General features: G+C 44.4%; 1 protein-coding gene across 2 annotated transcripts in view; it reads right to left on the reverse strand.

Moving 5' to 3' along the window:
- Window positions 1-1726: 1726 nt before the first annotated feature.
- AADACL3 (arylacetamide deacetylase like 3) overlaps window positions 1727-16670 on the reverse strand; it is a 155605-nt gene continuing 140661 nt past the window's right edge. For both annotated transcript variants that reach the window (XM_027565359.1, XM_027565361.1), the window contains 4 exons: window positions 11265-11398; window positions 8233-8449; window positions 6178-6241; window positions 1727-5005 (listed from right to left, as the gene is read on the reverse strand). In XM_027565359.1, coding sequence (XP_027421160.1) covers window positions 4231-5005; window positions 6178-6241; window positions 8233-8449; window positions 11265-11398 — 1190 coding nt within the window. In that variant the 3' untranslated portion in view covers window positions 1727-4230. The remainder of the gene's footprint in view (window positions 5006-6177; window positions 6242-8232; window positions 8450-11264; window positions 11399-16670) is intronic.

Genomic DNA, 16670 nt, shown 5'->3' on the forward strand with positions numbered 1-16670 from the left:
TTTTTACTTTGCCCTAAGATCTTGTCCTCAATTGCCTTCTGACAAAACAATTTTGGTTACAATGCGTTATCTTTTATCTGATGGCACTTGCCATGGGCAAACTGGCAGATCTTTGCAGGGAAATCCTGGGAACTTAGTGAGAAAACACTCCCGGAGTGTCTGGGCTTAAAGGTGGCTCCATCTTCCCTGAGCCGAGTTAGCAGGGCATGCCAGCTGTCCATTCCCAAATGGGGCTATGGTTACCTATTTCAAAGCCATTGTGACTTAGAGAAAGCTAAAGTAAAGCTGGAATCAAGATTGCCAGGAGAAATATCAATAACCTCAGATATGCAGATGACACCACCCTTATGGCAGAAAGTGAAGAGGAACTAAAAAGCCTCTTGATGAAGGTGAAAGTGGAGAGTGAAAAAGTTGGCTTAAAGCTCAACATTCAGAAAACGAAGATCATGGCATCTGGTTCCATCACTTCATGAGAAATAGATGGGGAAACAGTGTCAGACTTTATTTTTCTGGGCTCCAAAATCACTGCAGATGGTGACTGCAGCCATGAAATTAAAAGATTCTTATTCTTTGGAAGGAAAGTTATGACCAACCTAGACAGCATATTGAAAAGCAGAGACATTACTTTGCCAACAAAGGTCCGTCTAGTCAAGGCTATGGTTTTTCCAGTGGTCATGTATGGATGTGAGAGTTGGACTGTGAAGAAAGCTGAGCACTGAAGAATTGATGCTTTTGAACTGTGGTGTTGGAGAAGACTCTTGAGAGTCCCTTGGACTGCAAGGAGATCCAACCAGTCCATCCTAAAGGAGATCAGCCCTGGGATTTCTTTGGAAGGAATGATGCTAAAGCTGAAACTCCAGTACTTTGGCCACCTCATGCGAAGAATTGACTCATTGGAAAAGACTCTGATGCTGGGAGGGATTGGGGGCAGGAGGAGAAGGGGACGACAGAGGATGAGATAGATGGCTGGATGGCATCACTGACTCGATGGACGTGAGTCTGAGTAAACTCCGGGAGTTGGTGATGGACAGGGAGGCCTGGCGTGCTGTGATTCATGAGGTCACAAAGAGTCGGACATGACTAAGCGACTGAACTGAACTGAACTGAAAAGAAAAGTCAAGAAAGCAAAAAAATAAATAAATAAAAGCTGCTGGCAAAAAGACTTGACACTATCAATCTGCCTCAGATCAGAGGGTAGCTAATACCTCGCTGCATGGGAAATGACTCACATAAGGTCATGTAACTCAGTCATGTCTTTCACTTTAATTCTGAATGATAGGAAAGAAATGAGCTAATGGGCTACAGGGCTTGGCAGAAAGGGTTTACTGTCTGACCAGAGCTGCTATGCTCAGTGTCCCACCAACTACAAGGCCTTGGGTAAACTACTGAATCAGCTCACCTTGAGCCTTACTAGAAAGTGTCAGGAAATGAGTGTTGTTAACATCTCTGGGCTCAGTTTCCTTACGTGTAAAATGGGCTTAAGAGTACACATTTTGTAGATTTCACGTGTACACATAGTGAAGGGTGGGGTGGGGCAGGACAGCATAGCTGGTGTATTAAGACTGAAGATGATGGCTTGCTGAATGAGAGGGCACCAGCCCCTCACACAGGGTCAACAGGAAGCTCCCCCCACATCCAAACTCTCTCTTTGAGGAAGTGAACACGTAGGGGTCATTTCAACTGAAAGTACAACTTCAATAGACTCACACGAAGGAGGTAAAGTCACAGTATTTATTATTTACAGATCCCAGAAATGGGGGTGGGGTGGGGGTGTGCAATGAGCAGGGGCAGGGAGCGCAGTCCTCTGTTCCAGGTCATGAGTGAGCAGGAGATGAAGAACAGGACAGCAAGCAAGCACCTATTCCTTCTAAGGTGTTGGGGTGGAGGTCACTGACTTTTCACAGGATCAACTCTAAAATGGTTATTTTAAAAGATGACCAGGGAAAAAGCAGAAACTTGTGCTGGAAATCCTAAGCACGGGTCTTTATCATAATGTCCAGACTCTGGATGTGAGCAGAGCTGTCATACCATGAAATGCCTAGGCAGCAACCCAGCATAGCTGTTTTTCATCACAGTGAGGTGGCAGATTTAAACAGCCCTGTATGGAGCCTAGCATGCAGCGGACTCTCAGTGAATATTCATTCCTACCCCTTTTCCACTCCCTGAGCCTCTTCAGGAAGGACAGCCATGAAGCATAAAGGAGAAGAGAGGAGTATCATGTCCCCAGATCAAACCAACCATTGTGAGTGAAAGGGCTTCATCTCCCCCACTGCCTGCAGAAGAAAGCAGCCTCAGAAATAAGCCCACCCAGCACTCTTCCATACCTAGTGGAAGTGGGTGAAAGGGTAACCCACTGTCTCCACTGGGCACCATCTTCCTGTGGCTCAGCCACTCCTCACCATCCCACCATTGAAGAGCTGACCACCCAAATTTCCAGAAGGTCAGCTCACTTCCTTCCACCTATCTCCAGAGCTGGGGGTGAACCAAGGCCACAGTACAGGCCCAAGGCCACCAATCAGCTCAGAGACCTGTCTCAGAGGGGACAATTCAGTAAAAGCTATGTGCTTTTAGTGAGTGATTCCTAATTCTCCAACAAAGCTGGTCTTCCTGTTGTGAATGGACCAAGAAGCCATCCAGTGGGATTCCTCTCTGCCCCACATGTCAGCTTGAACATTCACCTGAATGCAACTTAAGGGCAAACATGGGGCCCTTTGTGCAGTAGACTTTGTGCAGGTCCTTTGGTTCTTGGCCTATAAAAGCCACTGGCCAGTCAGGAGCAGAGCCTCCTGAGGACCAGGTGGGGCCAGCCTGAGAGCTTGGGCTATCCCTTTCAAAGAAATTTTTATTCCTAAGTGGCAAGTGGTCAAGTTGCCCAGTGGTCCTTGACATCTCTTGCCACTTCCAAGGACCTTGTCTCAGGCTTCAGTTGGGCTTCTACAGTAGAGTAAGTGTTGATGTGAGGGAGAACTCATGCATCCCCCATGCCCATCCAAGCACAGATGGAGTTGACCCCACCCTCCACTCCAAGGAGGGCACAGGACTTGGGGCTGGTCAGTCATAAACTTCCATGTTCTTGGTTTTAGCAACTGGATACACCACTCAGAAAACCAACAGAGCCATCAAATTGCAGTGTGATTTTTGCTGGGACTGCTGAGAATTAAGTAAATCCATTATAATGAACTTGATTATGGGAAAAGACAAGCCAAATCTAGAGAGGGGAAGGTGAAGTTCATAAGCATAGAGTATAGTAAAGAGAACGTAGCTGGTGATACTGTTTGAGTTCCTGGATCAAACCATGACTGATTTATCCTTGCAGTTTGTAGTTACATTAGCCAATATATTCTCTTTGATTTAGGCCAGTTTGAGCTGGTTCTGTTTTCTTAAAGTAGTGATAGTTCTCACTAACATATCTTCAGTTCTTTGGGCCCTCCTTTGATTTCCACTGTGGACATGGTTGAGTTTGATCAGATTTCATTGTCATAGATCTCCAGCTTGGGACTTAGCTTCCCTCTGGACTCTGCTGCTTGAGCACATATAATATTGCTTACGAGCCTTTGGCTACAAGCCTGACTTTGACTCCAAGAGCTCCAGTCTGTCTTTATCCACGACCAAGTGTCAACCACTATGGAAAACCTACTCAATCCATCTTCACTCCTCCAGTCCAGGCAGTTGAGACTCTGAGCTCAGAGAAAGGGCAGGAAAAATGTTACCATGTACCCAGAGGAGGAAAATGAAACCAGTTTCTGCACCACCACCCAGCACTAGGACATCAGGACCCCTGCCCTCTGAACCAGATTGGAAGAGGCCCACAAGATTGCACATGATGCTCCCAGCTTATTCCAAGGTCCAGACAAGTAGACACTCCTGTTGCCCAAAGCCTGGATCAGCCTGGGCAGCCTGAACTCTCCCTCAAGGAGGCCATGAATGGTCTTTACTTGCTCATTCTCTCTTGCAAATGGTCACTTAAGAATGTCAGCTGAATTTTTCCCTGACAGTGATCATGGACAGAGAGCCCACCTTTTCCCTAAACTTGTCTCTTCTGCTGTTCTCCTTTAAGACATCAGAGACATGCATTCTAGGATTCCAGGACCTGAAGTAAGATGACATGGTAACCTCCACACTCTCCGCAGTCCTACCCAGCATCACCTACGTGAACAACAGGGACCCTCGATGAGAACTAGATGATGGCAGAATCCACACTTTTGCAACTGCAGCAGGAAGGAAAGATGGTCACAGCCCCTTTATGAAATGAGCCACAGCATCCAGAATCCTCGAGGAGCAGGGGAAGTAAAAGAAGCTCATGTCAGCGGTGGTCAACACTCCATGAAAACCATCCTCCATGTGGTGCCAAGTTACTCTAACCCCTAGGTCCTCCAACCTCTTCTTGTACAACAGCGAATCGTCCCGAAGTATATCGTACTCACAGCTCACGATGCAAGCTTCAGGGAGCCGAGACACTACTTCATCGTCTGCAATCAAGGGTGAGTTTACCACATCTAGAGTGATTTTTGTCTCCAGATAGGCAGCCTCATTCAGGGGCTCACGGGACATAGGCAGGTAACCTCTCTTCTTAAACTTGTCTGGGATGTTTTCTGCACTCAACCACTTCCTGTACTTTTCCCAGACTTCGGCAGGCAAGTGGGCGCCTTTCAATACAGTGCTTATCCAGGAGGGGCTGATGTCCAGGTAACCACACCAACAATAGAAGGCCAAATTGTGGTTAAGCAGTGGTATGTTTTTGTTTTGCTGATGGGAAGGGGACTGGAAATTCAGGCCCTGGAGAGCGGAATAGATGAGGATCTGAGCACGAATCTTGGGGAGATCAGAACGGTCCACAAACTTTTGACAAAGAACCGTTGCCACGCTCCCGCCCACACTGTCACCACAGACTATGACCCGGGCTGGATCCACCCCATATGTATCCAAGGACTTCAAGAAGTGCATTGTACCCACCATGCAGTCTGTTAGTATCACTGGAAACCTATGCTTAGGCAACATGCGGTATCTGAAAAGGAATCAAGGAATATGGTTTACACTTACCACTCCTACAGGGCCCAAAACACCTGTGTCTAACATCCTTCTACCCATATTTCTTCTATAAAGTTCTTTTTCTGAGGCTTGAGAACGTGAACTCAAAGTAGAAGGCTTAAATGAGATGATAGACAAAGCCTTCAATGCCCAGGCACATAGGCTCAGAAATGCCTGAGGACTGACTTCTGTCAATTTTACTTACTTCACTGGTTATATCCCCACCAAGATGTTGGCAGTGGATATCTCTTCCTGGCATGTGCATTTAAATGAAACTGCAGGAACAGCTTCACATCAGAAGGAACCACCCAGGCCCTGGGTGATGATGTGTCAGGCAGCAGGCAGGACACCCAGGGAAGGTCTCTGTGCCCTGTTGAGGTTCCAGGTCGTGTGGTGACTCGCCCAGATCAGTTAGGAGAGACAGTGGCATTTTCATTTTTCCTGCTTCCTTCAGTGGGTCTCACCAGGGTGGATCCCCCTCTCTGGAGCATGGAAATGATGTGGCAGTGTTTGAGGCTGTCCTGGTTACAGTGCAGGGCATTGTGTGCATTTGGTGGAGGGAGGTACTCAGTGTGTAGAAGGTGCAGGGCTGTTCTGCTTCACATACAGTATTCCACCCAGACATGCACTGGTAGTGAAGTTCTGCCCCGGATGTACTTTGCAAAGACCACCCAGATGTACTTTGCAAATACCACCCCCTATCCAGTTTCCAGATGATGCAATGCTCTAAAGGCATCCTCCCTTGTGGCTCAGCTGGTAAAGAATCTGCCTGCAATGCAGGAGACCTGGGTTTGATCCCTGGGTTGGGAAGATCCCCTGGAGAAGGGAAAGGCTACCCACTCCAGTATTCTGGCCTGGAGAATTCCATGGACTGTATAGTCCATGGAGTCGCACAGAGTTGGATACGACTGAGCGACTTTCACTTTCACTTTCAAGGGCCACCCGCAGGAGGAATGCCCCATCTCTGCCTCTCCCTGCTTCTCCCTTCCTCTCTTTCTTCCCTGCCCTCCTGCTCACCATCATCTCACAGCCCATCCTGTGCTCCTGGCATCCCTCAACACCTGCCTGCCACAGACTCCTGGCTCCCTCCCCTTTATTGCCCCTGGGGCTCCTGGAATCCCAGCATCTCTCCACCCTTGCCTTACTCACCCAACTGCTAGAACCACTGCATCACTCTTCTTGCACAAGTTACAGCATATGCCATGGTATGTTTCTAAAAAATAAAAGGTTTGAAACGTTCAAGCAAGGGAGGTTAAGTGGGCTCCTTTTGCCAGCCATCCTCACCTGCCCCTTCTTAAGGATAACCTCAGAGGTCAAAGGGCTGGGTTGATTCTAACAAGGGTTTGCAGATTCTCCTCCAGCTGTAGTCAGCCTTCCTCTCTACTTTCTCACTCTCGTCTGTCGAGCTGTCTCAACAGCTTTCTCTAAGATTCACCCCCACCCCACACTTGCAACCCTATCGATTCTACAGTGCATTCACAGCATCTGAGAAGATGTCTGACCATGGAGTACAGTAGTTCAGTGGGTGAGCTATGGATTCAGACCTGAGTTCAGATCCCAAGTTTTCCTCCTTTTAGCTTGACCTAAAGTTGTACCGGGTGGGTCCCTTCACCTCCCTGAGGCTTCATTTCCTCTTCTGTAAAATGGATATAATGACAGTGACAGGGTTGCTGGGAACTTAGATGAGATGCTTTCCAATATATATTCGGTGCAGACAAATACTGTTTGATTCCACTTACACGAGGTATGTAGAATATAGAATAGTCAAATTCATATTCAGAGAGTACACTGGTAGATGCCAGGGTCCACTGGCGTGTTGGGAAGAGAAATGAGGACTAAGTGTTTAATGGGGACAGAGACTCAGTTTAGGAAGGTAAAAAATTCAGGAAATAGATGATGGTGAGAGTTGTACAACAATGTGGATGTATTTAGTGCCACTGAACTGTACCAATAAATATGTTTTATATTATGTGGATTTTACTACGATTTAAAAAAATTTACAAAAAAGATTATGCATCTACACAGATTCCATAGTATCTGCCATGTAAATATTAATAATGTCAACAAATAAATATTGGCTCACTATCATTGATTATGCAAACCATAACAAAACCACGGTTGTATTAAATCCCTTATTCTCAAAGTCTACAGCAAAGAGACTCTGGCATTCCACAGATCAAGAAGTACTATGTAAAGGTGTTTTTTCTCCCTAATTTCTCCACAATAGAAAAAATTAAGACATATTAACACTGACCCAATTTTGTACTCATCCCCCCCCCCTCACTAATTTTCCTCTACTCTTTGGTCCTCCTGTCTGTCTGTACCAGAAATTTGTCTCAAGCAATACCTATTGTGAAACACACTTGTGTTTTCATTGTTTTTAATCCTTATTTACAACTAAATAGAGGTGGTGGTCACACATTTGAATGTACTAAATACCACCGAATTGTACACTTTAAAATGGTGAATTTTATGTTGTGTGAATTGTGTGTGTGTGTGTGTGTGTATAGAGAGAGCGACAGAGAAAGTGAAGTCACTCAGTCATGTCTGACTTTTTGTGATCCCATGGACTGTAGCCTACCAGGCTCCTCTGTCCACGGAATTTTCCAGGCAACAGTACTGGAGTGCATTGCCATTTCCTTCTCCAGGGGATGTTCCCAACCCAGGGATCAAACCCGGGTTTCCCACATTGCAGGCAGACGCTTTACCATCTGAGCCACCAGAGAAATCCTTAATATATATGTATGGTATATATCGGAGAAGGCACTGGCACCCCACTCCAGTACTTTTGCCTAGAAAATCCCATAGACGGAGGAGCCTGCTAGGCTGCAGTCCATGGGGTCGATAGAGTCGGACACGACTGAGCGATTTCACTTTCACTTTTCACTCTCATGCATTGGAGAAGGAAATGGCAACCCACTCCAGTGTTCTTGCCTGGAGAATCCCAGGGACGGGGGAGCCTGGTGGGCTGCCATCTATGGGGTCGCACAGAGTCGGACACGACTGAAGCGACTTAGCAGCAGCATGGTATATATACATATGTATATGATCTGGGCCCCGGTAACTGTCCTGGTGTCCCCTGGCCATAATAGCAGCTTTGAGACCCCAGGAAGATGATAGGAGTGCCACCTCCTGCTGAAAGGTGTGTCCACCTGGCTGTGCTCTGGGACATCTGTGCAAGGGATCTAAGGAAAGGACTCTTACTCAAGCTCCCTAGGATGCCCCCACCACCATGGTAGAACACAATGCCAGGCCTGAGACCGCTCGCGGGTGCCTTGGGCTGATACAGCTTCACCGGGATCGTCCCAAACTGGAGGTCCTTGACCACCACATCTGGATGCTTCTTTAGTGGCAGCAGATCGTGAACGAAACGGACAAATTGGGGCATAGAGCAGATTCTCAGTTTCTCAAAAATCAGCCCCTGTTGGTGAGAGAAAAGGAAATGGGATGAGAAGGGTTTCAGAGTGTGCTGTGCCAGGGCTCTACCACCACAGTACCCTCTGCAGAGTGGCTGCAGACTGGACCACAAGCCTGCAAGTCCCCCACTATGCCTCCATCACTTGCAGAAAATCCATCCTCACTGAGACCCTCACTGCTCCAGTACCAGCACCTCTCAATCCTCTCTCTTCAGACACCCAGCCCCACAAACCAGGCTCTGGTCACCCTTCAAGGGACCCTAGAAAGGCTCCCACCTCAGCCTGCACATGTGGTCTTTTCCCAGGGAGGCCTTTCTGGACCATTCTGGTCATCATAGCCATCCTAAGCATCTGCTGCTATTTTAAAGAGTGGTAATTGCATAGTGGTTATGTTTTTTTAAAGGGATGGTGGGGCAGAGGGAGGTCTTATTTTTTAGAAATACCTAGAGAAATATTTTTAGATAAAAATAATATGATATCTGGGATCTACTTATAAGGAAATGGGAATGAAGGAAAACGTAATGGCACAGATGAAGTAAGATTGGTTGGGAATCAATAATCATGAATAATATGAGTTGAATGTCTGAGGCTTCTTTATACTATTCTGTCTCCCATCTTTATTCTGTCTCCTGTCTTTATACTATTTTCTCTGGGTTATATCTGTAAGTTTGCATGATAAAAAATATAAACAAGTAATGTGGGCTCTCCCCCAGGCACTCTCTTTCTAGTGGTTCCTCATCCTTTCTGTACCAAGGGCATTTGGGCTTCTAGCAAAGTTTGTGGCCTTTTCACAGAATACATTTGAATATATAAAATAAATACATAGGATTATTACATTTTACTGAAATATAGTTATCAAAATACTAGAGTAAATGTATGCTGTAATAATATACCTTCAGTACTTCCTTATTAGCATACTAAATAGAAGATCTAGTGGCTGGTCTAATACTATCATAATTTCAAAAGAACAAGGTACACATGCGATTGTTTGCAATCTGCTATGCCTGTAATAGGCTCTGAGAATATCCATGATTCCTCTTGCTGACAAAGTTGAGGGTTCTGCTGTCCCAATGGTGATTTGTTCCCTTCATGCATGATGGAAGGAAATACCACATTTGCATTAGATGTTAAGTGAAAATGGGGCAATTTTCACCCCATCCAAACTCATGGACTCTGCATTCTGTTACCCTTGGCGGTTCTAGGAACTCCAGGTTAAGAAACCCTACTATACTCTACTGTAGCCCTACTGTTTTACTCTCCTCACAGCACCTCCCACTTTGTCATTTGGTTTATTTGTAGCAAGTTTGCTTATTTATTGCTGACTCCCCACCTGGCACTGCCCTGAGTGTTCAGACTGCCTGCAAGTCACCTCTGTCTGGGGCTTTATTTCTCTCACTCATCACTAATCCTCAGAGCTGGAAAGGGAGAATGATACATAGCAGTTACACAACTTTGTAGGAAAAAAAATCAAAAAATAGCAATAAGGCTAATATTTATGGATGGTTTACTCTGTGCTGGGCACATAAAGTCCACTCTGAGTAGATTAACTCATTACGTACCCACCAAGTGCTATGAAGCTGGGTCTCTTACTTTCCCTGATCCTGCAGATGAGGAAATTGAGTCACTGTATTTGGAAACCCAAAGTGTAGACTATGAGAGTCAAGGCCAGGAAAACCACAGGACTGAACCATCCCATCTCATACAAGCTGACCCTACAGGTAAGAAAATTGGCCCCTGAGTTCTCCTGCATCAAGGTTACATTGAGAACAAGTGCTTGCCATCACTTTTCATGAAGTAAGAGACTAAAATGTATCTTCTGTATTCAATCTCCATCAGCCCTCTGGAAATCACAGCAAATACTAATTGGCAATATTTACACAATCCTTGCCATGATATACTTACAAGTATTTGATTAAATTATACAAACCAGCAACAATGAGCAGAATCTGACTATATTACAGAAAGAGTTTTCCATCTCTCAAAAGCAATAAAGTATTTTTCTAAAAAGTCACATTCTGGAGTTGCACTCATCTCTACTCATTTACTCATCTGCTGCATCTCTTTATTTTGTGGTTGGCGGGTTCTAGGTAGCAGGTAGCCAACACAGGCCCCAAATTCAGAACAATTATCCCTGTCTTCACCACTCCACAGAATGGTGGATGTCATGGAGAAAATAAGACAGGAGGTGGGGTGGAATTTCTCTGTTATCTGAGGAAGTGAATCATTTTTGGAATGTTGTGGCTCTTAGCCCAGGCCAGCTTGAAAAACATCAGGAAGAGGTTAAGAACCATGTTATCCAATAGAAAATCTTCAGGTTTGGTAATACACCGTCAGCCTCCATAGCCATGATGTGACTGTTAGTTTAACTGAAAGCTACTGGTATGTTCTTTTTCTAGTTAATGTTGGTTGCTCAGTCATGTCTGACTCTTTGCGACCCTGTGAACTGTAGCCCGCCAGGCTTTTCTGTCCATGGGATTCTTCAGGCAAGAATGTTGGAATGGGTAGCCATTCCCTTCTCCAGGGGAGCTTCCTGACCCAAGGATTAAACCTGCAAGGGCAGGCAGATTCTTTACTGTCTAAATCACCAGGGCAGCCCTTTGTTTTCTTAATCTGCTCTTAATCATCTGGAAAGAAAGTGAAGTTGCTCAGTCATGCCCGACTCTTTGCAAACCCATGGACTGCAAAGGCCTGCCAGGCTCCTCCCATGGGATTTTCCAGGCGAGAGCACTGAAGTGAGTTGCCATTTCCTTCTCCAGGGGATCTTCCTGACCCAGGGATATTATTCTCTGGAGGAGGGGACAAACAAAACACAAAACTCACCCATGTTATCAAAAGCTGGAGGATGCAGTTGAGGACCCGCAGTCTCATTGGATGGCTGATGGCAGCAGGGATATCTGTGGTGAGGAAGTGGTTGCTGAAGACCCATAGTCCGACACCCACGGAGGCCACACAAGCTATAGCAAGGAGCAGGAGGAAGAACGAGATCAACATCCTGCTGTTTCTACCATGGGAGAGGCCAAGAGGAGACTGTGCTCAGGACAGGACCATTTGATACAGCTGGGAGACGGCAGATGTGCTCCACTTATAAACCACCACCTGCACTCTCCACCTTCCCATATCTTGCAAGCATTGGTCCAGCCAGGTGAGTCACAAACTCAGGTGAGGGCCTGGTTTTAGGACAGGGCCCATACAGAGGACAAAGTGGCTTGTGCAACCTGACCCAGCTGGAAAGGAGAACTCCAAAGTCCAAGTTTGCGTCTAGCACTGCTACTAGAAATGGCCTTAGCTAAATGACTGCAAGGAGATCAAACCAGTCAGTTCTAAAGGAAATCAGCTCTGAAGATTCATTGGAAGAACTGATGCTGAAGCTGAAGATCCAATACTTTGGCCACCTGATAGGAAGAGCCAACTCATTGGAAAAGACCCTGATGCTTGGAAAGACTGAAGGCAAAAAGAGAAGAGGGCAGCAGAGGAGGAGACAGTTGGATGGCATCACTGACTCAATGGACATGAGTTCAAGCAAACTCTGAGAGATAGTGAAGAACAGCGGAGCCTAACATGCTGCAGTCCATGAGGCTGCAAAGAGTCAGATGCAACTTAGAGGCGGAACAATAACAAAGTGAATGTGGACATCATACACAGTGTTCCTTCCACTAACACTCTGACCTCTTCACCACCTCCTAATTCCACTCTGGTTGCGCTGACTAATCCTCAACCTCCCAGAGGCCCCAGGGCCTTGGAACTTACTATTCCGTGTGCAACATTCTTCCCTGAGACTTCAGCTGGCCTCAATCACTCCCCTACTGTGAGTCTCTGCTCAAATGTCACTTTCTGAGTGAGGCCAAACCTGGCCACCTTATTTAACATTGTAAGTCCCCACCAGTATTCCTATACCCACCCTGGCCCACCTGCATACTCTATTGCTATGGCCTTTATCATTGTCTGGGATACCACATGCTTCACTTGTTCACATATTACCTTGAATGTAACCTCTGTGAGGACAGGAATTTTTGTTTTGTTCCTCGCTTTCTCCTCAAAAGCTAGATCAGGGTTTGGTACTTAGTGGGTGCTCAGCAATGTCTACTGAACGAAAGAATGAATGAACAGGCTTTGTCCTTTTCATCATAAAGCAGAGAAGAAAAAACTGAACTCACCTCTTTCCAGATTGGGTCAGAGATTGATATCAGCATTCAGAATCTTCCCTAACCACACAGTCCCTCGTCCTCTGTAATAATGATGATGTCTGCCATTTCTCCTACCACCCCCACCCTCATGTCAGGGCAGTGGTTTTTAAACAAGGGGATTTTACCCCGCCCCCCTGGGCACATCTGGTCATGTCTAGAGGCATTTTTGGTTTTCGCCACTCTGTGGGGTGGGGACTGGCACTGGCATCTTGCAGGTGGACCCCAGAGATGTTGGGAAGCATTGTACAGTGCACAGAATGGTCCCCAGAACAAGGAATTTTCTGGTCCAATGTATCAATAGTATTGAGGTTGAAAAACCCTGAGTTAGTAAGACTTGGATTTGTATCCTGCTGAATGCCAGCATTCTGATCATGAGCAAGTTATACTCTCTGATCCCTCATTTTCAAATCTGTAAAATGGGAAGGATAATAATAGTACCCCCATGGAGTTGTTGGGTGAAACAAAGGCACTGTGTCTGTAAGCACCTAGCCTGAGCCTGGGTGTTTTGTTGTTCAGTGGCTAAGTCATGTCCCACTCTTTGTGACCCCAAGAACTGCAGCACTCCAGGCTTCCCTGTCCTTCACTATTTCCCAGGGTTTGCTCAAATCCATGTCCATTGAGTCAGGGATGCCATCCAACCATCTCATTCTCTGTCATCCCCTTCTCCTGGATGTGGGAACACTCAATACATTTCAGAGAGCAAGGCTGAGACAAGGTTTATAACAAAAGACAAAATAGGGCATTATATAATGATAAAGGGATCAATATAAAAAGAATATCATTCATTAACATATATGCACCTAATATAGCAAATAATTAAGCAAATATTTATAGACATAAAGGAAGAAACTGATAATAATATTATAAGATTAGGGGACTTTAACAGCCAACTTACATCAATGGACAGATCACCCAGACAGAAGATCAATAAGGAAGCAGTGAGACATAAATTGAAGCTGAAAGGAATGTCTACAGGACATTCCAACCAAAAACAGAACACACATTCTTTTCAAGTGCATATAGAGCATTTTCTAGAACAGATCACATACTAGGGGGAAAAAACCAAGACTCAACAAATTTAAGATGATAGAAATTACGTTAAGTATTTTTCTGAACACAATAGTATAAAACTGGAAATCAAATACAGGAAGAAAATGGGAAAATTGCAAACATGTGGAGACTAAACCATATGCTACTAAACAAATGTGATCTTAGAGAAAATGCTTTAAATTTTCACTGTTGAGCATGATGTTAGCTTTGTTATAAATAGCCTTTATTATGTTAAGGTATGTTCCAATTACACCAACTTTGTAGAGAGTTTTTATCATTAATGGATGATGAATTTTGTCAAATTTTTTTTCTGTATCTATTGACATGATCATGTGATTTTTATTAATGTTATGTGGTGTGTCACACTGACTGATTTGCAAATCAGTCAAATTTGCAAATCAATTTGCAAATCAAATCCTACTTGATCCTAATGCATAATTCTTTCAGTGCATTATTAAATTTGATTTGCTAACATTTTGTTGAGCAGTTTGCATCTATGCTTGTCAGGGATATTGGCCTATAAATTTTTGTGTGTGTATCTTTGGTTTTGGTATCTGGGTAATGCTGGCCTCATAGAATGAGTTTGGAAGCATTCACTCCCTTGATGTTAGCTCTTTATATATTGGTAAAGTTCACCCGTGAAGCTTTCTGGTCTTTGACTTTAGCTTATTGATAGTTTTTAAATTACTCATTCAGTTTTATTATTATTAACTGGTCTACTCAGATTTTTCTGTTTTTCCTGATTCAGTCTTGGAAGATGATATGTTTCTTCAAAATGGCCCAATTTGTAATCATATAATTGTTCTCAGTATTTTTTATGATTGTTTGCATTTCTGTGATATTGGTTGTAACTTCTCCTCTCACTTCTAATTTCATTCATTTCGGTCCTCTCTCTTTTGTTCTGGTACATCACCATTTCTTTTCTCTTGTTTCTATCTTTCTCCAAGCAATTCTCAACATCTGACATACTGCGTATTTCTACATATTCTCTTGCTATGTCTCATCCATGAAATTAAAAGACACTTGCTCCTTGGAAGAAAAGTTATGACCAACCTAGATAGCATATTAAAAAGCAGAGACATTACTTTGCCAACAAACGTCTGTCTAGTCAAGGCTATGGTTTTTCCAGTAGTCGTGTATGGATGTGAGAGCTGGATTATAAAGAAAGCTGAGCACCGAAGAACTGATGCTTTTGAACTGTAGTGTTGGAGAAGACTCTTAAGAGTCCCTTGGACAGCAAGGAGATCCAACCAGTCCATTCTAAAGGAGATCAGTCCTAAATAGTCATAGAAGGACTGACGCTGAAGCTGAAACTCCAATACTTTGGCCACCTGATGCAAAGAGCTGACTCATTTGAAAAGACCCTGATGCTGGGAAAGATTGAAGGCAGGAGGAGAAGGGGATGACAGAGGATGAGATTTTTGGATGGCATCACCGACTCAATGGACATGAGTTTGAATAAACTCTGGGAGTTGGAGATGGACAGGGAGGCCTGGCGTGCTGCAGTCCATGGGGTCACAAAGAGTCGGACAAGACTGAGCGACTGAACTGAACTGATGTCTCATCAGAATTATCCAGTGACTTCCCTCCTCACCCTTAAGAAAAGCCAAACTAATCACAGTGGCTGAGAAAACTACCAGGAATGGTTTCTGTTACCCCACTGACCTCTTTTCATCCTATTTGTCTCCTCAGTCACTCTGCCAGTCACCCTGGGCTCCCTGTTGCTCCTTGAAGGCATCAGGCTGCTTCCTGCCATAGAGCCTTAGTACTTTCTCTTCCCTCTGTTCATTAGGTTCATCTCACAGATATCTGCATGGCTAACACTCTCATTTCTTTCAGAATTTATGATCATACAGGTCTTCCTTAACTATCCTATTTGTAATTCCATCAATTCCCCTCTGCACCAGAACTCCTCATTCTCTTTTTACTGCCTAGCAAATATCACCTTTTATCATACCATGCATTTATTTATCTCATTTACTCCATGAATACTGTAAGTTTCATGAAAACAGGGGTTTTTGACTCACTTAAAATCATTTAAAGTGTCTCAATAAACAGTGGTTGAATGAATGAACAGAAGGCTGAAAAATAGGAAATGCAAAGGCAAAGATGTAAGGGATTTTAAGAAAATATTAAAATTCTAATTTGGCCTGGTTCCTTCTGAGATGCCTGATTGCATTGCTGCAGTATTGTGGATACAGTGGTGTGGCATTTCCTGCCTTAGATGCTAACTCAATGCTGACTTTGCTAAAGGGAAGGAACCATTACATTTTGCATGGAGGTAGTGACTAACTTTCCCTCTCTCTACCAGATAATGTTGTTTTGAGCCTTCACTGCCACCAAAGGATCACTTCCAGATTTCTCAGCTGGGCAACCCATGGATTCTTTGACAACCCTTGGGATTCTACTCCTACAGAGTTATGCATTTCCTAACTGCTGTTCATTGTCACATAACAGGCATTTGGAGGCAGAGGAAAGGGAAGTCAAAGTTTCAGTTAATGACCTCTGTTGCTTTGGTGTGTAGGAGGCAAAATCATCTGTTGAGAGAGGGTTGAGCTAGGATAGAGATGATGAAATATGAACCATCACTGATGAGTCTGGGAAAGATGGCTGATAACAGAAAAGAGAGTGGTTGAGCAGGATAAATGTGTTTGGGAAAAACACAGTATTTAAGATGTTTGAAGTAGGTTTTAGAAAAATGCATCATTTGTGGTTTAAAATTTAAATGATTAACAAAATACATTTTAAAATTTCAGCCTCACCAATATCTTTAAAAATGTATATGTAGTACATATATAGGACTTCCCTGGTGGCTCAGATGGTAAAGCGTCTGTCTACAATGTGGGAGACCCAGGTTCGATCCCTGGGTCAGGAAGATCCCCTGGAGAAGGAAATGGCAATCCACTCCAGTACTATTGCCTGGAAAATCCCATGGAATATTACTCAGTCATAAAAAAGAATGAATTTGAGTCAATTCTAGTGAGGTGGATGA

This window comes from Bos indicus x Bos taurus, chromosome 16 (assembly GCF_003369695.1).
Source record: "Bos indicus x Bos taurus breed Angus x Brahman F1 hybrid chromosome 16, Bos_hybrid_MaternalHap_v2.0, whole genome shotgun sequence".
Lineage (NCBI taxonomy): Eukaryota > Metazoa > Chordata > Mammalia > Artiodactyla > Bovidae > Bos > Bos indicus x Bos taurus.